This window comes from Pleurodeles waltl, chromosome 3_2, assembly GCF_031143425.1.
Source record: "Pleurodeles waltl isolate 20211129_DDA chromosome 3_2, aPleWal1.hap1.20221129, whole genome shotgun sequence".
Classification (NCBI taxonomy): Eukaryota; Metazoa; Chordata; class Amphibia; order Caudata; family Salamandridae; genus Pleurodeles; species Pleurodeles waltl.
The window spans coordinates 48517159-48542489 of record NC_090441.1 but is presented as its reverse complement, the minus strand read 5'-3'; the positions used below and the strand labels follow the sequence as shown (position 1 = coordinate 48542489).

Below are 25331 nucleotides of genomic sequence, written 5' to 3'. Positions count from 1 at the left end.
ACAAGGTTAATAGCTCTAACTCGAGCAAATGCGAGACCCGTTGCATTGAAAATGCCTGCTTATATTATTGTTGGCATGCCTGCGTGCTCCTTATTAAAGGGACTGTCATACAGCAACACCATGGCGGGAGACCCGAGATAAGGTTGCTTCTCTTGCTCTTCAGCAGTCATCTCCTTTAATTTTCTCCCCTACCCTTCTCTTTATGAGTACTATGTTGCTGCACCTCAAACAGACCCAACAATAAGATCTCCTTCTCCCAAAATGTGTGGGCTCATGCTTGCGTATTTGTATGGGGCCTGCAAATCGGAGCTGTTTCTGGGATGACTGAAGGTAGATTTCCCCCTCTGCAAGGTCCACCCACTTTCTTCTCTATTTTTCTATATTTCTGTTGTGGTGGTCCACGTTGTCATGACAGAACCAGATTCGTGCTGAAGCCCTTTATTTGTAACAACGCACTCCACCTAACTCCCACTCTAGAGCCATTGCTTAGGTACACGCCACACATTTCAGCCCAGGCAGCTTTCCCCAAAAAGTGTGGGAAGAAAACCAGAATTCTCTCCATCAGTGGCAGAAAAACTCATTCTATGGGGCTGTTTCTTCTCATGTCTGGGTTGAATTCATAATACACATAGATGAGTCTAAGGTCGTCTTTGACCCTCTACTGTTACATAAAGCCTGCAAAGTTAAAGCTAGCCTCATTGATTGGCATCAAAAGTTGAAACACTGCATTCAATCTGAAGGACAGTAGGTCCTTGCCCCATGTTCCAGAAACTGAGAATTTCAATTGAGGTTTCAGTCCTTATTCAAGACACCAGTGTAGTGAAGCCTGAGTTTATATTTAGTTAGTAGTTTGTTGGTAAACTCGGCTTGTGGGAATCCATGGTACTTTCTAGATGTTGAACTTCATGCAATGTAGCTTCCAGCTGCTGGCAGTAAGAGTGAAGTTCTTTCTGTGCTTCTGCTGTCTGCAAGAGCTTCCCAAAATCGTGCTAGTGAACTCTGGAAGGTTAGAAGAACATGAACAAGAGCCTCTTGCAGTCTTTAGATCTCCCAAACGGCACTGTATTTACCAATCTTGAGCCTTGGTACTCCAGAGCTTAAGAATGTCTCTGAGATAGGCGTCATCCCTGACCCAGCTAGGCTATGCAGAAATCCAGCAACTGCCTGGCACCAGATGCAGAGTTCAAGGGCTGGGCTATGTCAGCGGGTGATGCTGTAGCTCATCCAGGTTCAGGTTACAAATACCTTTTTGTGGTGAGACAGACTTTCGACCACACCACTGAGAGCGTCTTTCTAGTGACCCAGAACCATAGGTCTTCCGTGGCTGTCCGTGTTACTAGAGCTGCAATAATTTTTAAACCCCTAAAAAAGAGGTGTCCAGAAGCAGTCTGTGCGACAGGGCCCAATCCTAAGGCCATTTTCATGAAGCATATTGGTTAGAAGTAGAGTGTTGAGGCTCGCACTCTTTTTTTTTTTTTTTTTTTTTTTTGCTTGCTTTTTATCCCAAGTACACTTTTCATAAGTTTATTTCTTATCAAGAATAGAAATCAATGGTGTTTGCAAGTATTATGCTGTACTTAACATACCTTTCATCCCACCTCCCACAACTTTAGAATAGTCTTATCGACCCACCTACCGTTGATCACAAAAAAAGAAAAAACTGTCAATTTTTTATTTTTTGCCTCAGGCCATTAGGTACTAACTCGGCATCTATGGAAAACACAAATTGTATTGTTATGTATAGGTGGCCCTACATCTTCAAGGATTCAGGAAAAGGCCAAATAACAATTATCTGATTACTTACTGCGGTATATACCGTAAGTCCAGGTATTACATATTTGAAGTCCTAACCAGACAGTCAAATCAATTCTATCTTGATTGAAATATTGATCATGTTATTTTATGTTAAACTTCGTGTAGGTTACTCCCAGTTTCGGAGCTGGAGTAAAAGTTAATTGTCTTACTCCTCACGAGTCTTACGTGAATGCTTTTCATCTCTGCAGTTTCAACGTGGAGTGAATGGAATCCTGTGCTAATTTGTTTGGGTGGATTTGTTTGCTGTTTAACCATTTAAGTATTGGATCAGTGTAATACAATAATTTATTACATGCTGTTTTGTGCTATTCAACACATTGTTTCGTCCTTAGATTTTGTTTAAATGGATGACCATTTAATTGAACATCTCTATTAGATTTTGCCTAAGACAAGCGCGCATGTGCTGTTGCGTGCAACATTTATATTGTATACACGGGACTTGTAGCCTACCCATTGCTTACCATTTGTTGATTTCATTGTCATTTCCAATTGCTGCTTCCTAAATGGACAGTGTGTGGCAGTTTCACTTCTCTTGCTTTGTGTGGAGCATGGGCCAAGTACTACTTGCTTCATCTTGATTACTATCCTTCCGCCGCTTGCACGGTGATACTATTTTCCTCTTTCCCTGTCATCCTTGTTCATGTTGCTTCTTCCTCTACTCCCAACCCCGACCCTCTCCAGTTGTCAGTTGCTTCTTCCCTCCCAACACTCACCCTCCTGTTGTCTGTGTTGCCCTCCCACCTGCCATTAGAGGGGAAAAAGCAATAAGATGCAGCCAGCGCTTGATGCACTGTAGCGCTTTTTTAACCATCGCATTGCCGGTTGTCCACTCCCACCCTCCCTCCCACAATCCGTGTGTTGTCATGTGTTCTTGATAATTCTGTTTTTCGTTGCTCTTTGGCTTTTGTAAAATAATGGAATTGTAACGCGATGTTTGACATGAGCAAAATACCCAGTGACACCACCGTTTTACAAAAAACAAATTCTTGTTTTTTCCCGTAGTGGAGTACCTAGCACGATTTTTTTAATGTTTTTTGTGTGTTAATCATGGTCAACCATGTTTGTGCTGCCAAGCTTTTTTTTTTTTTTTTTAACATTAATATTCTTTGTATGCTTCACGTTGTACCTCACAGCCAAACATGTTTTATTTTTTTATTTTATTTTTTTACATTAATACTATGTGTATACTTTGCATCTCATGCTGTTCAACCTATTAAAATGGTCATCCTACTCCCCTCTCGCATATGGAGCAAGGAGAGGTGTAATAATCTTTCTCGCTAAAAGCAAGCATCTTTATTTGGTCGTGGTCATCAATAAAGATGTACTGGATATTTGCTTTACCATGGCAGGTAAATTAACAAGCATTGGCAACACCAATAGGTCTTGTCTATGCAATAACTTTTGGCTTTGTGTTTCCTTTTGTTATATTATACAGCACCGCAGCTGTTGTGCAGTATGATTGAATGTAAAGGAAAAAAAAAACTTTTTTCCCTTTTATTTCCGGCATGCTGCACAGCAGCTGTGCTGCTTTACAACATGCCTAAACACATTAAGAAAGCCAGTAAGTGTTGCGTAGGCAAGACCTATTGGTTTTTAGGGTTGAGCCTGCGAGTGCATGCACTAGCTTATGCTTCTTGCTTGCAAGGTTCTGGTTTGTACAGTAAAGGCTTAGAGCCTGCCTGTCGCTTACCATTTGTTGGTTTGTGTGGCCTCGTAATTAGTCACCACAGGCCTGGGATCATTTCCGTTCCTCTGTCTGGAGTAGGGACCAAGCACTGATTGATTCAACTTAAAACAGTGCCCGTCCACTGCCCCCAACATGATTGAGGTACTATTTTGTTCTTTTTAACTTCTAGTGCCCTGCAAACAGAAGGTGTGTGACTGGCAAAAATGTGCCCAGCAGGACAAACAAAATTGCTAAGTTTTATTTTATATAGCTAACTTTCTTGTATTTTGCCAAATTGTCTTTTCTCACTTTGCACTCATATTTTCTTTTGTTTTTGCTTTTGGGCAGGGTTCTCAAAAGATGATCATTATCATGCTCTAAATATTGCTAAGCAACATTGTTTCTTTACTATGTGTAATTTCTAAAATGATGCTTTAACACAATTGTGCAGGACACCACAATCCACCCCACTGCAATCCGCCCCACTACAATCCACTGTACCTCACTCAACACCAGTCCACCCCACCCTGTCCAATCCACGCCAACCCAGCCCACTCTAAGCTTCCTAGCCCATCCCAATCGAATATGCCCCACTTGAGTTCGACCCACTCCAATCCAAAACAATCTACACTACTCCAAAACAATATGCCCCACTACAATCCAAAACAGACTCCTCCACTACAATCCAAAACAATATGCCCGCTCTCATCTACCCCACTCCAATCTGCCCCCTCCTATCCAAAACAATCTGCCGCATTCCAATCCAAAACAGTCTGTCCCACTCCAATCTGCCCAACCCAAAACAATGTGCCCCACTGCAATCTGCAGCACTCCAATCCAGAACAATCTGCCCCACTGCAATCCAAAACAATCCGCCCCACTACAGTCCGCCTCACTATAATCTGCCCCACTTTAATCCAGAACAACCGGCTCCACTCCAGTTTCCCCAAATTCAGAACAACCTATCCCACTCAAATCTGCCCCACTTCAACCCAAGACAATGTGCCCACTACAAACCAGCCCCCCTCACACCAATCCAGTCCCCCACCCCATCCCAGTTCACCCTACTCCAATCCACCCCTCCCTTCCAGTACACCCCACACCAACCCATCCAGTCCACCCCACTCCATTTCACCTCTCCAGTCCACCCTATTACAGTCTGTCCCTCTCCAAACCACCCCTCTCCAATCTGCCATAGTGCTATCCATTTCAGTCTGTCCCACTCCAAACTACCCCACTCCAGCCCAAAACAATTTGCCCCTTTCCAGTCTACCCCACTCCATCCTAATTCACGCTGCTCCAATCCACAACACTGCACCCCACTACAATCCAGTCCACCACACCCCTCACCAATCCAGTTCACCCCAATCCATCCAAGTCCAATCTACCCTTCTCCAATCCAATAAACCTTGCCGCAATCCAATCCACCCTCACCCTACCCGAATCCAGTCCAGTCCGATCCACCCCACCCTAGTCAAATAAAACCCACACCACTCAGTCAAGCACACTGCTACCAAATTCACCTCACTCAAGTCCACCCACACCACCAAATCCATCCCTTTCCAATACAGTCCTCTTTAATTCACCCCACTCTGTGTAATCCAGTTCACCCTAATCCACCCGCCCCACTCCTAGTCCACCCCACGCCAGTTAATCCACCGCTCAAGTCCAACCCACTCCAATCCACCCCACCCCATTTGAATCCACCCCAACTTAATGTGATCCACCCTGATCTAATCTACCTGATCCAATCCAATACACCCCACTCCCATCCATCTCACACCAATCCATCCCACTGCAGTCTAGTCCATCCCATCTCACCCCAGTCAACCCAATTTGTCCCCCATTCGATTTCAGTCCCCCATTCCAAGCCACCCCACTTCACTCTGTCCCACTCTAATCCACTGCACACTACTACAATCCACCCCACTCTATCCCATTCCAATCCACCCCACTCCACTCCAATCCACTCCTATCGCCCCAATCAAAATCACCCACCCCAATCAAATCTACCCCACTCCAGTCCACCCCACCCCTGTCACTACAGTCCACCTCCCCATTTCATTCCACCCCACTTGAAGCCTCCCCATTTCAGTCCACCCCCCATTTCAGTCCACCCCCCTACACTCAATCCACCCCGCTGCACTCAATCCAATCCATCCCACTCTACTCCAATCCAAGCCACCACCTCAGTCCACTCCATCCCATCCAATTCCACCCCATTCCACTCTTCAAAACTCTCTACCACTGAGCTCTACTCCTCCCTACTCCAATTTGACACGCTACACCACTAACCTTTAACCATCTTGGACAGCAGCCACACTGATGTGCAGCATGGCAAAACACATTGCCAAAGCCAATCGCTCTTGCAGAGGCTAGACCTATTGGCTTGCCAATGCATGTTGTAACTGTCACTAATGCTTTGCTAAATAACTACCAGCATCATCAGTACTTTAACCCCAATCCAGTCCACCCCACTCTACTCCAATCCACCCTCCTCCCTCAATCAACTCCACCCTGTTCCACCTCACTCCACTTCTACAACACTCTTCTTCCCCATCTCTACTCAACACCCCCAACAAATCGACTCTGCAACACCTTACTCCCCCACTCCACTCTGATGCTCTACGCCACTAACTTTTAGCCATGCTGGACAGCAGCCACACTGGTGTACACTGGTGTACATGGCAAAACGCATTGCCAAAGCCAATAGCTTTTGTATAGGACGAGACCTATTGGCTTTGGCAATGCTTGTTCTGACTGTCATTAATGCTCTGCTAAATAAGTTCCGTCGTCATCAGCTTCTTAACCTGTAACACAAATGGAGAAAACCTGATGTTTTGGTTGAAGTAATCATTCCTCTTGTAACTACACTCTTCTTGTATTGTCTTGAAAGCTTACATTGCAAGTAAGTGTGTGTTGTGTGTATTTTGGCAGAAGTAAAACGTTGAATACTTTCTTTTTATCTGGCATTGTAGACCGTTTTCTGGACATGTTCTCTTCCCACTACCCAGACTTTGCCACCATGTTCTGACTGTTCACTAACCTCTGTCCTGTAGAGTGAGCATTCACTAAAACAAGGGCAGTTGCACCTCTGTCACAGAACAGAGGAAAGCATGGGGTTCTGCTGTGAGATGTTATTTCTTAAGTGCATCTGAGTTTACAGATTTATTTGCTGACTGGTCTACTCATGAATTCAACTCTCCGCTTTTTGCTTCAATAGGTATTGCGCAGTGGTCATACATACACTTTTTTTTTAGGCCCTGCTTCACCTCATGTACTATAATTGACCTGTAGCAGAAGGAGAGGGATCCTCTTTTCTTATTTAGCCTATGCGTCCACGTCCGGTGAGATTACCTCTCTCAAGCCAATATGTTCAGATACACAAACCTTAGTCCTTGCTGGCATAAAAGCCTACTCCTTTTGTAACTACGAGTGTTTTCGTCCTGAAATGATGAACGTGCTCTGCTTCCCTCTGATATGCCCCCCCCCCCTCCCTCCCTCCAAATGCTTGTGGTCATGAGTAACCTGTTCTGTTGTGTATTGCGTTTTGTGTGAAGGGTGCAATTCCTCACTTTACTTGCAAAGAGAACACCACACTTGGCAGTGGATGTGCGTCACCATAGTTGGTAACCTTGACTCCTTTTTAAGATGTACTACAGGATCACGAAAGCATGAAATCCACTTTCGTGGGATATCCTTGACCAGTTATTTGTTTTGGTCTATAAATAAGAACGGCCAAGGAAACCTGATTGTGTGACGCAAAGTATTTTTCACTTAGACTAAACATGCACAACATATTTAAAAACAAAAAAAAAAAAACACTGCTCGTTTGTTTTCTTGGTGTGGCCTGAATTTGAAATATAAAATATTTTGGAAATTAGTTTCTGAACATGTCCTTACATGGAAGGCTTGTAACCTCGGAACTGTACTCCAGTAGTTACTGAAGAGTTAAGCTCTAGATGAGGGCTTATAAAGTCATTAAACATCTGTGATGACCAGGTTCTTGGGACACAGAGGCAGTCAGGGGTTACCTGGGCTCCAGCTGCATCAATTGGAGTGGTTCTTCGCTATTGCCCTGAGGTCACAACTTTTTAGCACTTGACTCTCTCAGGGCAGTAAGACCGAGCAGTCCACTCAAGGAGCTGACGTGGGTTAGACATTCAAAATACAGTTTACACTGTAATTCCAGCTAATAAGTTAAATGTCCAATCAATGCTTTCGATTACTTTTAATACATACAAGGAAAATATAGTACACATACAAGAAGACAGACAAAGCAAACTAGAAGCATCGACAATCCTCTGGTTCAGAGTTCTGACCCCAAACAGTTAATACAGTGTCTCAACACTAAGTACTTTAAAACACACAGTTAACATTGCAGTGCACAGACTGTGTTGCAAAGGGTTACTCTTCAAAGCTATAGTCATGGTACCAATACATGTATTGCAGTGCCTGGGTTTTAGTAGGTGATATTAAATTAAATGTTCCTGGTCCACCCACTATCCCACTACCCAAAGCAGCAGAAATACAGTCTACCCGTATACCCTCAGATGACCCAAAACAGTTTGAGGCCTGTATCTTAGAGCCCACTGGTTACAGTCTAACTTTTCCAATAGTAGGGCACCGGCGGAGACATTGCTACTTGCTACCAGTGCAGGACAAGCAAGAACAAAGCTAGAGAATGTGTAAGTCTTGGGGCAGGGACCAAAAGTTCAAATGGTGAATTCGTAACAGGCCACTCTTCCCCCAGCTACAGATGGTAACGGGAAGCACTCACAGGATTCCACAGCACAGGTGAGGGTCGGGGGCAAAGCAGTCTCACCTTCAATGCCAACATGGAGCTTCCTCTGTATCCCTCTTTGTTGATGTACAGAAACTTTCCTTCTTTTGAAGACCTCTCTGAAGTCTCCTTGTGCGCCAAAGGACAGAATAGCCCACAAAAGCGCTCTCTGCTCTAGTTGGCAAGCTGCATCCAGATCCTTTCCTCAGACTCACAAATTCCTTTTATTGGTAGTCCATCAATCAGTCAGTATTTGTAGAGCGCAGCACTGTCACTCCTAGGTGACAGAGGACAGGTCTTGAGTCTTTGCCGTCTGTCAGTGAGGTGCAGTGCGAATGGGGAGGGGTAAGTCATGGTTGCTGCTGCAACAGATCATGGGTGTGTTTGGAAGGGCAAGCGAGAAGGAGCACAAGTGTCTGGTGGGCTGGTGGAAGCGGAGTCAGTGGTTCATGCAGGCTGGTGCTTGATCATGGAGAGCTTTGTAGGCCTGCATGAGGAGCTTGGACTGGCATCTTTTCTTGACGTGGAGCCAGTGGAGGTTTCTGAGGTGGGGGTGATGTGTGGCCATTTTTTGAGGTCTAGGATGTCTGGCTGCCACGTTCTGTATGGTCTGGAGTCTTTTCAGGAGCTGGGAGAAGATGCTGGCATGGAGTGCGTTGCTGTAGTCAAGGCGGCTGGTGGCGAGAGCCTGGGTTACGGCTTTCCTGGTGTGGATACTGTGGAGCATGCTCAAGCAGGAGGAGGTAGCTGTGTTGATTTGGCGCTTAATGGTCAGTTGGCTGTCAAGGATGATGCCAAGGTTGTGTTTGTGATCGGTAGGCATGGGAAAGGGTGAGAGTTCGGCTTGCCACCAGCTATGGTCCCAGATGGATGTGTTTCTCACAAAGATTAGCACTTCTGTTTTGTCAGAGTTGAGTTTGAGACAGTTTATTTTCATCCAGTCAGCTACAGTGGTCATGGCATTGCAGAAGTGGGTTCTGGTGATGAAGGGGTCTTCAGTGAGCGAGAGGATGAGCTGAGTATCATCTGGTTAGGAGTTGATGTTGAGTGTGTGCGATCTGACCATGTTGGCTGGGGGGAGGGTCATGTAGGTGTTGAACAAGGAGGGGCTGAGGGAGGATCCTTGGGGTATGCCGCATATGATGTGGAGGTGAAGAGGGACAGCCTGACGCTCTGAGTGCGTCTTGTCAGAAAGGAGGCGATCCATTTAAGGGTGTCTTTTTGTATCTTGATGCTGTGGAGACTGTTGATGAGGGTGTGGTGGAGTGTGTTGAATGCAGCTGATAGGTTGAGGAGGATCAGGTCAGCGGTTTCTCCGCGATTGAGGAGTCTCCTGATGTCATCCGTGGCAGCGATGAGTGTGGTCTCTGTGCAGGGGTTGATGTGGAATCCTGATAGGGCCTTGTCCAGTAGGTTGTTTTCTTCCAGGTAATTAGTAGTTGTTGATTGTTGGCCTTCTCAACTACTTTGGCAGGGTAGGTGAGCAGAGAGAAGGGTTGGTAATTTTTGAGTTCGCTGTGTTTAGTGCAGGGATCCTTTAGGAGGGGTCTGATTTCTGCTGCTTTCCAGCTTTCCAGAAAGACTGCCAAGGTGATGGAGGTATTAGGGATGCTGATGAGTGCTTTGCTGATGTGGTTGATTCAGAGTGTGAACAGGTGGTGGGGGCATGGGTCGGTGGGTTCCCCGGAATGGATGGATTACATGATGGCCGCGGTGGAGTGTGTGGTGAGTGGTGTCCAAGTGGTGATTGTTCTGTTGGTGTGCACGGGGGGGGTCAGGAGAGTTCAGGTTGGAGTTCATGTGTTAGAGGTCGAAGTTGTTGTAGACAGTATTCTGGGAGGGTGTTGCAGAGTTCTTGGGAAGGGTGGATAGATTTCTCTGTGGCTGTCAGGTTGTAGTATTCTTTGACTATTCTGAATAGTTATTTCATGCAGTTGAGTCAATGAGGTCCGAGATGGCTGCTCTCTTGACTTCCTTGATTTATCGTGGTAGATGCTGAGGGCTGCTTTGTGGACAGTTTTGGTGAAGGGTGGATCGCCAATGTTTCTCCAGTCTGTAGCAACTGCACTTGGTGGGTCTGAGCTCTGGGGTGTACCAGCTGGCATCCTGACGTTTTATTGGTTCTGGCAGGTTTCAGCATTGCGACTGTCTGCACATTCGGTGATCCAGATAGTAAAATTCACAACGGCCTGGTCAAGGTTGGATTATGCCTTCGGTTGGAAAGCGTCCAGGACCTGCATCCACTGTGTTTCTGTTACTTTACCCCAGCTGTGGTAGTTGCATCTCTGCTTCTTAGTGGTGGTGTGTTGGGCGCTGGCGAGGGTAAAGTGGTCGATGCTGTGGTTGGACCAGGTGAGTTCGGTGACCTGGCTTAATCTGACTCTGTTGCTGGAGGTGAAGATGGGGTTGAGGGTGGTGGAGTTGGCATTGGTGGAGTTGTCAGTGTGGAAGTTCACGTCTCAGAGTAGGATGTAGTGGTTGGAGTCAATTGCTAGTGGTGCGATGATGTTGGGGGTGGTGTTGCAGAAGGGCGGTTGAGGTCCTGGGGGTCTGAATATGAAGGTGCCTTTTACTGTTGTCCTGGTGTCTGTTTGTAGTTGGAAGTTGAGGTGTTCCATGAGGGGTGTGGAGTCGTCGGTGGTGGTGATGCTTCAGATGGTGTTCTTGAAGATGATGGAAGTGCCCCCACCGTGTTTGTTGGTCTCATTGTATCATTTTGTACCCGTCTGGTGTTGCAGTGTTGATGTCGGGGTTAGAGGAGTTTTGGGGATTAAAGCCATGTTGGGTGAGAGGGAGGCGATGGTGTTCCAGATTTCCGTGGTGTGTTTGCAGAGGATTTGGGTGTTGAGCAGGGTGCAATGGAGAGGTTGCAGGTCGGTCGTGTTCTTCTGGGAGTATGTGACGCAGGGTCCTGTGAAGGTAGGAGGCTCTGGGTTGCAGGAGAAATGGCAGTGTATGCAGGTGAAGGGTCCTTTGGTTACTCGAGGGGAGGCAGTGCAGAAGTTGTTGAGCTCCCCGGTGCTGTAGTGGTGGGTGGCAGGATCGACAGGGTTTCTGGCACTTTGCGCGGTCCATGCGCGAACGGGTGCAGATGAGCTTGCCTTTGGCATGTCGTCACAGACACCATCTCAAGTTGCAACCCTATCCCCATGTAAAATCCAACCTTTGAAATCCATTCCTGGATCTTGACCTCATCTGTAATCCTTTGTGTGGTGTGCTTTGTCAGAAAAGAGAATATTAGATTAGACCAGACCTTTATCATTTCCTGAGTGGCAGGCCAATCCAGTCTGATGGTCTTCTACTTTTACATCCCAGGTTCCCCTCTAATCCTGAGGCAAATTTCCTGCATGTTCACTGTGTGATCAGTCCATGATCAGGCCATGTGAGGAGGGCTCTTCCAGTTCTTCCTGGTTCCAGAGAGTAATTTTCATTAACTCCAGACCAGGAGGTCCTGATCATCACCCAGCAGATAGGGAGGGAGTTGTCCCAACAGAGGGAGTATTGGCTAAATACAGATTAGAGCTAATGCCTACCCAGCCCACCACGATTGTACTAAAAATAGAGAGGTGCATGGGGACCTAAAATATCCATCAGAACAGATACCAGCTCTGCTCACATTTAAACTGAATGGATCATCATTCTCACACAGTGAACCAAACCCACTGGCTTGCAATACAGACATCCCACATATGACAGAGTCCAGGTAAAAGAGACTGAACAAACTTTACGAAGAGTTTGCTGTTCTATTTAGAGGTGCAAATACCCCATGTATAGATTAATGCTGTCACCACTGTCAGTCTACCACAGCCTGGGCAGAGAGGGCAGAAGCCACTCTGTAAAAGTGAGATGCACTATACATGGTCCTTGTCCTCAGAGCCAAGTTTAAGGTCTCAAACCATTTAACCAGTAAGACCCTCAGTAGACATGGGGGATTGCCATGCGTGTGAGATTCCATCCCAACATACTCTTTGTAAGTCATGCAATGCAGTGTGCTTCTTATGGCAATATAGTGGGTTGTGACAGCAAATTTGCGTAGCTTTTTACTACAGTGATTCTAAACCCAACAAGCATTGGCAGTGCCACTAGGTTGGCTTTAATGTGTGATACAATGCATCCTGATAGGGACATCCTACACACAAACAAACGTCTCACCAAGCATTCACATATAGTAAACCCTCAACCTGAACTCACAGAGGCAAACGGCTCGTCCTGCACTCACGTAGGCACAACTCTACACTTGTGCAGTAGATCACCCCTGACACTCGGCCTGCAGCAGGAACATCTAAGGATTTTGAGGACCCTGGGTCAAATGGGTTTGGGGGCCTCTGTTCAGAGCAGCTCTGAATTTATGATCCATTTTCAGATTTTTCATGCTCTGGTTGGGAAGGTAACTGACAGTGCACAGACACACTCGTCCAAATTCTGTTCAGAGATAGTGACTTGTGTTTTCAATATTGTATAATGTCAGTAGTCAGTAGCTCACTAATATTACTGCAAATAATCTTTGCAATGCCCTCCTATTTCTTATATGTTGCATGAAACAAACAACATTTCTTTGCAAAATGTATCAAATAGACTCTCACACATCACAATCTCCGACACACTGTCACACAAGCCCTCGTCACAAGCACACCCTACTATGGCAACACCCTCTACTACGAGATCTCTACACACATCCCAAAGAGACTTCAGGATATTCAGAATACTGCAGCCATACTGATCTCAACTTCCCCTGCGAGACTTGCATCTCTCCCCAGCTCAAGGAACTCCACTGGCTCCCAGTAAATAAGAGGTGCCTATTCAACCTGCTGATCCACATATACAAAGCTCTTCACAACCTAGGACCTGTCTACAACAACTACCGTGGGAACCTGGACCAACCAGCCAGACTACTCCGATCTGCCACCCTATCAATCTCCCTCACTTCCCGCATCCACAGAAGCAACAGTGGAGGATGCTCCTTCTCCTTATTTGCAGCATGGAACAACTTTCCCCTTGCAGCTCTGCACCTTCCCGTCTCTTCCAGAATTCCCTAAAGCAGTGGTTCCCAACCTTTTCACTTCTTTGGACCCCCACTTTATCATTACTGGAGCCCGGGGACCCCCACTGAATCTTTATTGAAATCAGGGGACCCCCCACTAAGTCACTAATGAAAGCTGGGGACCTAATCTGTTAATGTTATTTAATTTTCTAAGCAGTCGCGGACCCCCTGAGGAGGCTTCGCAGACCCCCAGGGGTCCCCGGACCACAGGTTGGGAGCCACTGCCCTAAAGCATTCAAGACCTGCCTTTTTGACTGAGCCTGTCACACCCTAGAGGCATCTGGATACCCTTGCGGGTGATTAGCAGTGCTGTACAAATCGACTGATTGATTGCATTTACACACAGTGCTCACTCACTGCTTAATGTGCTCTCAGTAAGCATTTCTTTCACCCTTATATATATGCACACCTCACTCATACAGGAACAACTCACACCAAGTCCAGCATTATTCATCTTAATTAGAGTCTCTCTGCTGATCATGCTGTGATTCAGGTCCGGTTTCTGTTCTGTCTATCTTTATCCCCTTCAACCGCCCGTTTTTTGTATTTCCCATATTGTTCATGTTCCTTTATTGTTTGCGTTTCTTTATTGTTGTTCATGTTTCTTTATTCTTCACCACCCGTTTGTTCGATTTTCTTCATCACCTCCACTCACCCGTTGTTCATCTTGATTTATCCCTTTCTCTGCCCCTTTTCGTATTGGTTGACTTTTTTTTTTTTTTTTTTAACTGGGGTTTGCATCTTGACGCACTCTTTTTAACTCTTGAACCTTAACCAGCTCAGCCAATTGACTTGAGCGTACAAGAAGTTTGATTTTCATATAAAGTGCACTTATTTTACACAGTAGGCACCTGTTAATTTCTCAGCCTGTACACACACTGCCGCTCTTAGTGAACTGAAGGGAAATAGCCCTCTCTCTGTGGTTCTCCAGTACTGGCTTTTGGCAAACAGACCCATGCATGAAGACTACAGGGCAGGGCGCCAACATGTAATATTTGTGCCAAATATATCCCTGCCATGGGCACCATTCACCTCAGCCTCAGTTCTTAGTAGGGCTTGCTGCGTGTCCACAGGACTAACTACATATTGCAGTTGTTACCTATTAACAAATGTATGAATACTGGGATCTCCATTCCTGGATAAGCACAGTCAAGGACTATATTCTGCCTGGTGACCATGGCTGTCATTTCACTAAAATGCCAGGGTTAGCGGAAGTGACACTTCATGCCCTTTGACCTTCACTTTCACTCACTCACGTTCACACTTTCTCACCCAAAAAAACACATTCTCCCACAAGCATGCACACAACATAACTTTTGCTTTTACTATTTAAACATTAACTTTTTTTTTTTTTTTTTAGCTGTGCTGCACAGCATAGGAATTGATGTACAGCCAGGCTAAAAGCCATTGGCAAAGCCAGTAGGTACCAAAGGCAAGACTTTTTGGCTTTGCCAATATTTGACGATTACTGCCAGGTTTGCGATCTGGAGCACCCCAATCCCTGCACACTTAATGCTCAGTATTTTCACACAGTTTAGGCCCTTCTCCACATGAAGCTGCCCAGCACAACCTGTTAAGCTGTGCCCCCTCTTCACATGAACACAAGCAACTGCAGGTGTGATTGTTTTCTCTCATTTTTATTTAGTATGAGGCCATGGGTGCGAGAAGCATACACAGATTTTGTCTTGTAATACAGTGCAACCCATTGAACAGGCTGAACACATTCTGCATTCCATCACCTCCTCTACATTCATTTTCTTTGAAAGTCTTGCTTTGTCTCTTGCTCTTCTTTCCAATTGTCCTGTTTTCCCCTTCTTGTCCTCGATCTCAGCCCAGTTCCTAGTTTCTCCCAATCTCCATGCTCTCCCCTCCACATCCTGTCTCCCCACCTTTCCCTGCTTCAAACTCTCTCTTCTCTCTCAGATGCCCCTGTGAGCACTCAGAAGCCAAAAATCAACATGTTGGTACTGTACAAAAGAACAAGTTACTTACCTTCGGTAACAAATAAGCTGGTAGAGACTCTATCTGGCTGCAGATTTCTTACCTTAGAATTCCCTGGTGTCCGCTTCAAATCCAGAATTTTTCTGCTGTGTAGTACCCTGCGTGTGCCGTCTGGTGGCGGCGTTCAGATCCGCGTGCGTCGTCCAGCTCCGCGTGCCGTCGTTGGAGCAGTCTGTGACGTCACGGTCTTCTATATAGGCACCACCCCGGCGTGCGTACGTCAGTTCTTTTCCACGCCAGAAGTGCAGAATCATGGAAGAACCAACAATTATTTACTTTTCTTTTTGATTGTTTGAGTACAATGACATGCCCTTGAGAAAGGCAAAACTTATGAAAAACATAATGTATATATCCGCAGAGCGGGGTGGCCTGGGTGGGTGTAAGGAATCTGCAGCTAGATAGTCTCTACCAGATAATTTGTTACCAAAGGTAAGTAACTTGTTCATTTGATAGAGACTCCGAGCTGCAGATTCCTTACCTTAGAATAGATACCCAAGATATAACTCCTGGTGGTGGGCTCCGAGAATATACTTCACACCAGGAAGTCCTGTAGGACCGACTGAGCGAGCACAATGCCCCTCTCTTCTCAACTGGCTATCCAGGCAGACGTGTCTTGCAAACGTGTGCAAGGAAGCCCACGTTGCAGCTTGGCATATATCAAGTACCGGCACGCCTCGAGCTAACGCAGTGGTAGCGGCTTTCCCTCTTGTAGAGTGAGCTCTCAAGCCCTCTGGAGGCTGCTTCTTAGCCAAAGCGTAGCAAATTGTATGCAGAGAACGACCCAGCGTGAGATGGTTTGTTTCTGGACTGCCCGTCCCTTCTTTGCACCAACATATTCCACAAAGAGTTGGTCGTCCACCCGGAACTCTTTTGTGCGGTCAAGGTAGAACGATAACGCTCTTTTTGGGTTCAGCCGATGCAGACGCTCCTCTTCTTTAGAGGGATGCGGTGGAGCAAAGAAGGTGAGCAGGGTGATGTTTTGACCCAGATGTAAAGGGTTCACCACCTTGGGGAGGAAAGAGGCATGAGTTTGGAGGACTACTTTATCAGGATATATTGTGAGATGCGGCGGTTTCGATGATAAAGCTTGCATCTCAGTCACTCTCCTGGCAGATGTGATCGCCACTAAGAAGGCTGTTTTGGTAGTGAGCAGCCGGAGAGGACAGTTATGTAAAGGCTCGAAAGGAGTACACATTAGAAAAGTGAGTACTAGATTAATGTCCCACTGGGGCATAACAAAAGGCGTAGGTGGAAACACATGTACAAGCCCTTTTAAGAATCTCTGTACAACGTGAGTCTTAAACAAAGATGGCTGATTGGGGAAGCAAAGAGAAGCCGATAAGGCAGCAAGATAGCCCTTAAGAGTCCCTAAGGAGGAACCCTGTTGGGCAAGTGATAGAATAAACAGAAGGATATTAGAAAGAGAAGAAGAAAGAGGATCAATAGACCTCTCTGTACAATATGATACAAAATGTTTCCACCAGCAGGCATAAATCGACTTACTAGAGGAACGCCTGGCTGCCAGAATGACATCACAGACCACGGGAGGGAGGTCATAAACCATCAACTGTTGCCGCCCATCTCCACGCGTGAAGCCGCAGAGTTGACCAGTTCGGCTGGAGGTCCTTCCCCTGCTGCTGCAACAGAAGATCCTCCCAAAGAGGCAACCTGATTGGAGGACTGCTTCTCATTTTGAGAAGCTCTGGATACCAGACTCTTCGTGCCCAATCCGGAGCCGCTAGGATTACTTTGGCCCGGTCGTTCTTGATTTTCTTGAGAACTCTGGGCAGAAGTGGTATGGGCGGAAAGGCATACAGGAGGCCTGAACTCCACTTGCGATGAAAAGCGTTGCCTAGCGATAGCCCCCTTGGAAACTCCAACGCGCAAAACTGCTGACATTGCGTGTTCTCTGCAGAGAACAGATCCAACCAAGGCTCTCCCCACTGCTGAAAAAGCCCTTGCGCCACCTCTGGATGTAGACGGATAGGAGGAGGGAAGGACTGGATGGGGAGGGACTAGCCCTTCCGTATGATCTGCAAGACCCATTTGTCCGATGTGATGGATTGCCAGTGAGGGAGATGAAATTGAATCCTCTCCAACTGGACGGACATGGTTTTGCAGAACCACACTAGGAGGGCTTGTGCGCTGTGGAGGGGGGCTGTGTGGTGGCAGACCTCTGGCCAGATCCTCTGGTCCTGATGGTACCACGACCATGTCTTCGCACAGGATGTTGTGAAGCCAGAGGACGGCGGCTAAGTTGTGACTGGCATGGTCCCGCGCCCCTTCCAGAGCCTCGAAAGGGACGGAAGACAGACTGCTGGAGAGCTGGCGCAGAGAGGCCCAAGGATCTGGACGTAGCTCGAGAATCCTTGAACCTCTCAAGCGCAGAGTCTGCCTTCTCACCAAAGAGGCGAGAGCCATCAAAAGGCATGTCCATCAAACTCGACTGGACATCCCCTGAAAAGCCAGTTGAACGAAGCCAGGCGTGGTGACATAGGGCCACTGTCCACGCAATCGCTCTACCCTTCAAGTCAGTCATGTCCAATTCACACCTGATAGTAAACTTGGCTGCATCTCTCCCGTCCTTGACAGCCTGGGAGAGTGTCCCGTACACCCTCTGGGACCTGGGTCAACACATGTGCCACTGTATCCCATAAAGTATGGGAAAACGTCCCAATAGGCAAGAGGTGTTTACTGACCTCAATGCCAGGCTCGAGGAAGAAAACAACTTCTTTCCAAGTTGGTCCAGCCTCTTGGATTCCCTGTCCAGAGGGGCGGAAGGGAAGGCACCACAGTAGGTGGAGGCTTGGACCACCAAGCTCTCTGGAGTTGGTTGTTGGGTGAGGAAACTAGTGTCATTTGGAGCAGGTCTATGGCAGCAGCTGACTGTCCTATTCACAGGAGCCCCTGTTCTGAATTTGGACCATGTACCCAGAAGGACTTCCGTTAGGGCTTCATTTAAGGGCAACATCGGCTCCGATGCAGTCCCCCCCCTTCCCCCCCTTCCCCCCCGGCTTAACCTCCTCCGTCAGTAGATGCGTCCTGACTGGCACTGTGGGCAAGTCGAAGACCTCAGCTGCCCTATGCACCACCATGGCATAAGAAGCCCCCTCCTCTGTAGCCACATTGGGAGGAGAGAGCATGCCAGTGTCTGGAGAAGTATCCAGTCTACTGGCTTCCCCTAGATCCTCATACCAGTTCTGTTCTTGCTCCCGTTCACACTTTAAAGGGTCTTGAGACCCCTCCCACTCCTCTCCTGTGTCTGGCTGTCCAAAATAAGGCTCCGGCAATGATCTAGGCCTAATCCGCACAGTCTGAGTCTGCGTCGTACAACGTTGCTCCGGATCATCCGGAATGAGGATGGGGCTACCACCAGTGGGTGGTGGTGGTGGTGGTGGGGGAGCGTTGACGTCGGACCCCGCGCCGTAGGAGGTCGACTGTGAGAGACCAGCACCAGTCCGGATCTGCTATCAGATCCTGGGGTCCCCAAAGGCACTGAGGCCGAAGCGGCCAACGTCTAATCCGATGGGGCCCCTGCTGACCCCGCTGGGACAGACGACCCACCCGAGGGTGCAGCCCGCTTCAAAACATGGCACATAGCCTCGTAAAATTCTTTAATTTGAGCGGGGTCGCTCCGGTGCCCGGAAAAGGGGGAAGACGCGGAGTCGGCCCTGGCGACGGCTCTGTGGAACCGTGCTCGGAACGTCGACGTTCCCTAGACGCCTCGGCGGCCAACGGGCATGGTGAAGTCGAAGTCCGATTGGACTTCTTCTTTTTCTTTTTTTTGTTTTTTGGTGCCTCTTACCTGAGTGCCCCGATGACCTTGAATGCAAGGAAGAGGACTTGGGGCTCCGGGAGCGGTGCCGTGACCTCCTCCTCCTCTGAGTCGTGCCGACCGAAGACTGCTCGCGGGCCGCCAGAAGTTTGATGGATCTCTCCTTCAAGGCCTTTGGAGCCATCGCCCGACAGTCGGAACACTAAGTCGAATCGTGGTCCTTCTCAAGACACCAGAGATGCACTTTGGGCGGTTCCGTGACCGACATGGTGCGATGACATGCACCACATGGCTTGAATCCTGTCTGTCTAGAAGACATGTCAAACAATCAAGAAAAACCCTCGGCAAACGTCAAAGAAAAAGGGTAGCTCTTCCCAGATCTGCTCTTAACCGAAGCGGAAGAAAAAGAACTGACGTACGTGCGCTGGGATGGTACCTATATAGATGGCAGTGACGTCACAGACTGCTTCAACGACGCTGATGCCACACGGAGCCAGACAACGCACTTGGATCCGAACGACTCCACCCGACGGCACACGTAGGGTACTGCTCAGCAGAAAAATTCCGGATTCGACGCTGACACCAGGGAATTCTAAGGTAAAGAATCTGCAGCTAGAAGTCTTTATCAGATTACCTGGGTTAACAACTATATGAACAGAATCAGATGAGAATCCTGCAGGGCTTTGAGTTTCCCATCCTTTGCTTTAGAGAGCAGGACTGGTGATCATTTCACACGGATGATGCTCTAGCAACAATCATAAGTATTGCTCAACTATAAAATATTCAAGTTACTACTCAAGATGGCAGAGCTGTCGCATGACAGCACTTGCACACTCCGGTTTCAAGCAGAAGAACCGTGTGTCAGATTCAGGCCTCGAACAGCAGCGAAACGTGAAGTTTACATATCCTTCTTGTCTAAGACAGGCTTGAGTGATCTTCCTTAGGGTTGACTTCTGCCATTTCTTGGATGACTGAACATAACTTAGACCAATATTGTAAGCCGAATATGATAAAACAGAGGTAGGAAAGAGCTGGGAACTCTGCTTGATTTACTTGTCTACTCACAAACCCACCACTCCCCCTTCTCTGATAGGTGTTGCGGAGGTCACTGATCATTTTGATTACTACGTTTAGCACTGGGCATCAAATCAGTTTTCTTTTCTGCTCGGCATTAACAGGAAGTCTTTAGAGACACTCCTGCACAGGTACCTCAGCACAAGGAAACAAGATTCCGTTTCACTCATTCTTCAAAATCACCAGAACATTAAACTTAAAAGATATTCTGCAATAGAATGTAACTATCGGCATCTGCTTATAAGTAAAGGATCGCTTTATGAAACCCTATTCACTTCAACTTGTATTCACTTAGAAACACCCATTTACAAGTCTCGTGTTTACTGGCATCTCCAGTCACTAGTTTGCAACTCCGTACAGCATTCGAAAATGCAATCTGCCTTGGAAATATACATATAAATGTATTTAGCCCCAATGTTTAGATCGGGCCTGAAGCTCAGCTTTAGTAAGCATAAAATGCATTTCACGGATCCTTCCGAGGTTGCTGTCATAATTGATCTGACAATGACACCCTTGCCCCAATGACATTTCGCACGTTTAGACTAAGGAATGTGAGGATTAAGGAGTCCATGTCCCGGGGTCACCTAGATTGGCTGCTGCTCCTAGTTTTAGAGCTGGGCAGCTAAAACAGCTTTTGTGTTCAAATTATGAACGATGCCATGGCAGGCTCTTGCCAACAGATGCAGCTTGTTCTTTTGAGATGCCCATCTTTACCAGGGTTGGGATCGTGCGAGATAGTAGCTGAGAAGTGTGCTGCTGTAATGTCATTCGTAAACTCCTCCTTTCTTTTCCCTTCCCCCAGTTATCTTCCCCAATTGCTACAACCCTGTATTATAACTTATTCAAATATTGATGGTTCTTCTCAGGGGTGTTCTATGATTTTACAGTAGGGAGGAGACATTGAGAGGCAGTGAAGTGCAATGGACTGGTGACTTATTAATATCGTAGTGCGTAGGGAACCGTCTGGACACCACCATCCTGAGGATTGGTGCATCGTTGGCAGTGACCTTCAACATTACTTAAGTTGATGCCCTGATCCCTGTGTCACCAACTGAACTGCTTTGTGAACTAGGCCTTATCTCTGCAGTCATTTGCCTCTCAGCATTAACACTCTATGAAGCACCTTTGCAATGCATACACTATAACACAGCAGCCCCACTGGAGTATTCGAAGGTGAAGACTACAATTTCATGTTGTCACCTACACTGGGTATTGTCTGCCGTTACAGCAATACTCTAATGGCAAGGAAGCATGCAGTGAGCACCAAATGTGTTTTTTGGTTTTATTTAGATATGTGTCGGAATTAAGGAACAGGCAGTCATGTATGCAGTAAGCATGATTGACCACTGTAAGACGGACATTGCAGATATTGAGTAAAAGAGTTGCTCTTTTTGTACACTTGTGATGCCGGTCTCTAATTTCCCCATTGCTTGTTGTAGACTTTCTTCCTGTTGCTGGATGTTGAGTAATGTTAGGTATGTGAAGAGAAACTTTCTGACTACAGCTCTATACAGTAGAAGTCTCTTCTGATTCTGTGTGAAGTTCCTGCTCCTGCATATAGGACACAGGTATTGAAAGCGTTTTTGGGTGCTGCACTTTGTAAATCCATGTTGCCATGTTTTATAAAATGCCAAACATTTTGTGCTGATTTCCGTTGTGGAGTTTCACATTGAGCTTGAGTCATGTTGCTGTCGCGTCATGATTTGCCATACTGTTGAAAAGGTTTAAATGATGACCTATTCATTGTTTTTCGCTCCTAGTATCACAGATGAACATGGGGGACTCCGGAATAGACCCAAACATCACACCCTCGGATGATGGCAGCAGCACGCAAGAGGAGGCCCTATTCAGCATGGCCGACATGTTTCTCTTCTCTCTGATTGTGGGACTGCTCACCTATTGGCTTTTTTTCCGAAAGAAGAAGGAGGAAATTCCGGACTTCCCCAAAATCCAAACAACAACGTGAGTGCAGCATTGTGTTGAACCCCTTAGACTTGTGGAATTAGAAAGCCTACTTCCCCTACCACTGCCTTTCTGGTTACATTCCTGCATAGTTTTCTGCTGTCCTGAATTTTAATTCATGAAAACCTATTGTGACGGTGTGAGGCACACGTCTGTATATTTTACATGTCTACTTTAAAAAAAAAAAAAAAAAAAAAAAAAATTATGTGGTATTTCTATTTAAAACTCAGAAACAGAATATCCATCTTTGCATTTTAAGGCATTTACTTAACTAAATGTCAAAGATTTTTATAACGGTCATCCCAGGGCAAAAATCAGTAGTAAATGAGGAATGAACTGAGTTACTTTTTGACCTTTCCTAGCTTTATTTATATGATCTGGTTCATTGCTTCCACTGAACTTTGAAATTAAGGATACCCCTACCCTTCCTTATAAACTTTGATGCATTTTGATAAAATGGCATTAGGGCCTAACTGATGCTTATTAGGATGAGTTTTAATTGCTAGTAATGTATTATTGTTGCATAAGTGCTGGTAAGATGTCTGGCCTAATTATATGTCCAAGAACGATCAGTACCCACATGTTCATATGGAAGAAGCTTTATGCTCACAGTTTAACAGATAGTACCTTCATTGGATGTTCAGTGTTGTGAGGTTTGCGACCCAGTTTGAAGTGAGAATGCAAACCTGGTACAGTACAACTGCTTTCCTGTTGAGGATTTTTACATCTTTCCTATGTCACATGTATTTTAAACACTGATCAAGAATTGCATTTTAAAGGTATTTTGTGCTCGAAATGAAGGGGACTCTTAACACATTTGTGACTGGTTTAACTTCGCCCTCTTTGATGTGCAATTTTGGAAACTTGAAGGATGAGTATATTAAGGATCACAGCATTTGTTGATGTCAGGAATGAGAAAGTACAAGGTGTTGAACCCATACTTCAGGAAGCACTTATTAGTGCAGAGACTACAGAACAGTTACAAACTTGGTTAGGGTGTGTAACTGAAGAGAAAGTTGGAAGGCGAAGGTGTTCAGTGGTAATATTCTTAACATAGATCAAATGATGGAAAGCATAACATGGATAAGACTTTTATTTGCTGTAAATGTAGAAGCCGCACTCGTATAGCATCATCCAAAGTATGACTACCATTGGGATTGTTGAAAAAAATGTGGGAAGATTGGTTATTTGTCAAGTCATTAGTCTGGTCATGTTGTGACCAGAAGGGAAGCCTACCAGCAAATAGTATTCCTGTGCAAGATAAAATGTGTCGGAAGGGAGAACTAGTATCAGAAAGGAGGAAAAAAAACAAGGATCTGGGACAGGAAGAGAGTATTGTTTTTTTTTTTTTTTTTTTTTTTTAGCGGGCTGTAGTAAAAATTTAGATTATGAGGATAGAGAACAACCAGTGTGTGAAAAGTGGGTATTTAGGAAAGGTTTCTGTCATGGCAGATTGTGGTTTACCATTATTACTGAAGTGTTATTTGGTGAAAAGTTGGAGAAGATGAACAAGATAAATGAATCGGAGGAACCCGACAGAAAGCCCCGACCAGTTAAATATAACACTTTTGGTTGGTCTTATGTTCAAATCCAGGGAAGCCAACACCAAATCCAGTTAAAAGCGAGTGCATTACCACTCAAGCAGAAGTGGAGTGAAATAGTGATCAGTAGCCGTTACAAATTGTGTGCAGTTTTGGATGATGCCTTAAAATAGGGTATCGTAGATGAAGTCAGTTCTTAAGAATGGGCAGTAACAATAATCCTGGTGATGAATGATGGTAACAAATTGTTTATTTTGATCTTGGAGCTTTAAATTCAAACATTGTTACTAACCGCCATCTGTTTCCAAGTAGCAAGGCTTTGGTAAGCATGCTGGTAGGAGCTACTTGTTTTTGGCCTTGGGTCCTCAACTGCCTACCACCAAACAAAATTGCTGTCAAAGTCTAGATCAGTTACAGCAGTGTTTCTTAACCTTTTGAATTCTGTTCACCCAACCTAAGCACCTTTGATTTGAAAGCCAACACAATACAGAAACAAACATTCATCAAATAAATACACAAATTATGAAATCTTACTTAATTCACAAGCAAATATAAAAAAATCAACATTTGTATAAGGATAGAGTTTTTCTAAATTCAGTTGTTGCCACTCATCATCTGTACCATATTCTGTTTGATGCACCTGCCCTGCTCTTTGAATCAATCTGAGGATACTAACTTAATTTAAAGTCTCCAGTTTCAAATGCCATCACATTTACGGAACGTTTTCAATTTTACATTTGCCTTTTTATTTATATACACTTTATTAATCTGTTTATTTTCTAAGCTGTCGTGGATCCCGTGATTAGGCTTCCCAGAACCCTAGGGGTCCCCGGACCATAGTTTAATAACCACTGAGTTACAGCGTTTTGGGCACCAATATGCATCTGGTTCAAAAGAATGCTGTTCGTGATACTCAGAGGCACCATGCCTTTCAAGATCTCAGTTAATTTGTATAATGTTTTCAGGATGAAGTCCTATATTTGTTTCCAAAAGATCCGGATACTCGCATGAATGTTACAAATGTTTGCTTTAACTTTGAAAATGGATAAGTGCAGATTGTCCCATAAAAATGTGGAATACTTGGATCATAGTTTTTAGTTATTGAATTGTCCCTAAATCTTCATTGATTAAAGCTTTTAAATGTGCGACATCACCAGTTCCTTAGGATCGACTTTTGTCTCTCACCAGATTGTGATAGTGTAATAGCAGGTTTGTCTAGAATTTTGCTATAAAAATGGAATCTTTGAGAAAACGCAAGGAAAAATGCTGCATTTGACTTAGGCAGTGAACAATACAGGGAGTGCAGAATTATTAGGCAAGTTGTATTTTTGAGGATTAATTTTATTATTGAACAACAACCATGTTCTCAATGAACCCAAAAAACTCATTAATATCAAAGCTGAATATTTTTGGAAGTAGTTTTTAGTTTGTTTTTAGTTTTAGCTATGTTAGGGGGATATCTGTGTGTGCAGGTGACTATTACTGTGCATAATTATTAGGCAACTTAACAAAAAAAAATATATACCCATTTCAATTATTTATTATTACCAGTGAAACCAATATAACATCTCAACATTCACAAATATACATTTCTGACATTCAAAAACAAAACAAAAACAAATCAGTGACCAATATAGCCACCTTTCTTTGCAAGGACACTCAAAAGCCTGCCA

The 25331-nt window shown here is 45.5% G+C and overlaps 1 protein-coding gene across 2 annotated transcripts in view; it reads left to right on the top strand.

Moving 5' to 3' along the window:
- The window catches only part of POR (cytochrome p450 oxidoreductase), a 374224-nt gene that overhangs the window by 48637 nt on the left and 300256 nt on the right, over positions 1–25331 (top strand). For both annotated transcript variants that reach the window (XM_069226728.1, XM_069226727.1), the window contains exon 2: positions 21916–22117. In XM_069226728.1, coding sequence (XP_069082829.1) covers positions 21924–22117 — 194 coding nt within the window. In that variant the 5' untranslated portion in view covers positions 21916–21923. The remainder of the gene's footprint in view (positions 1–21915; positions 22118–25331) is intronic.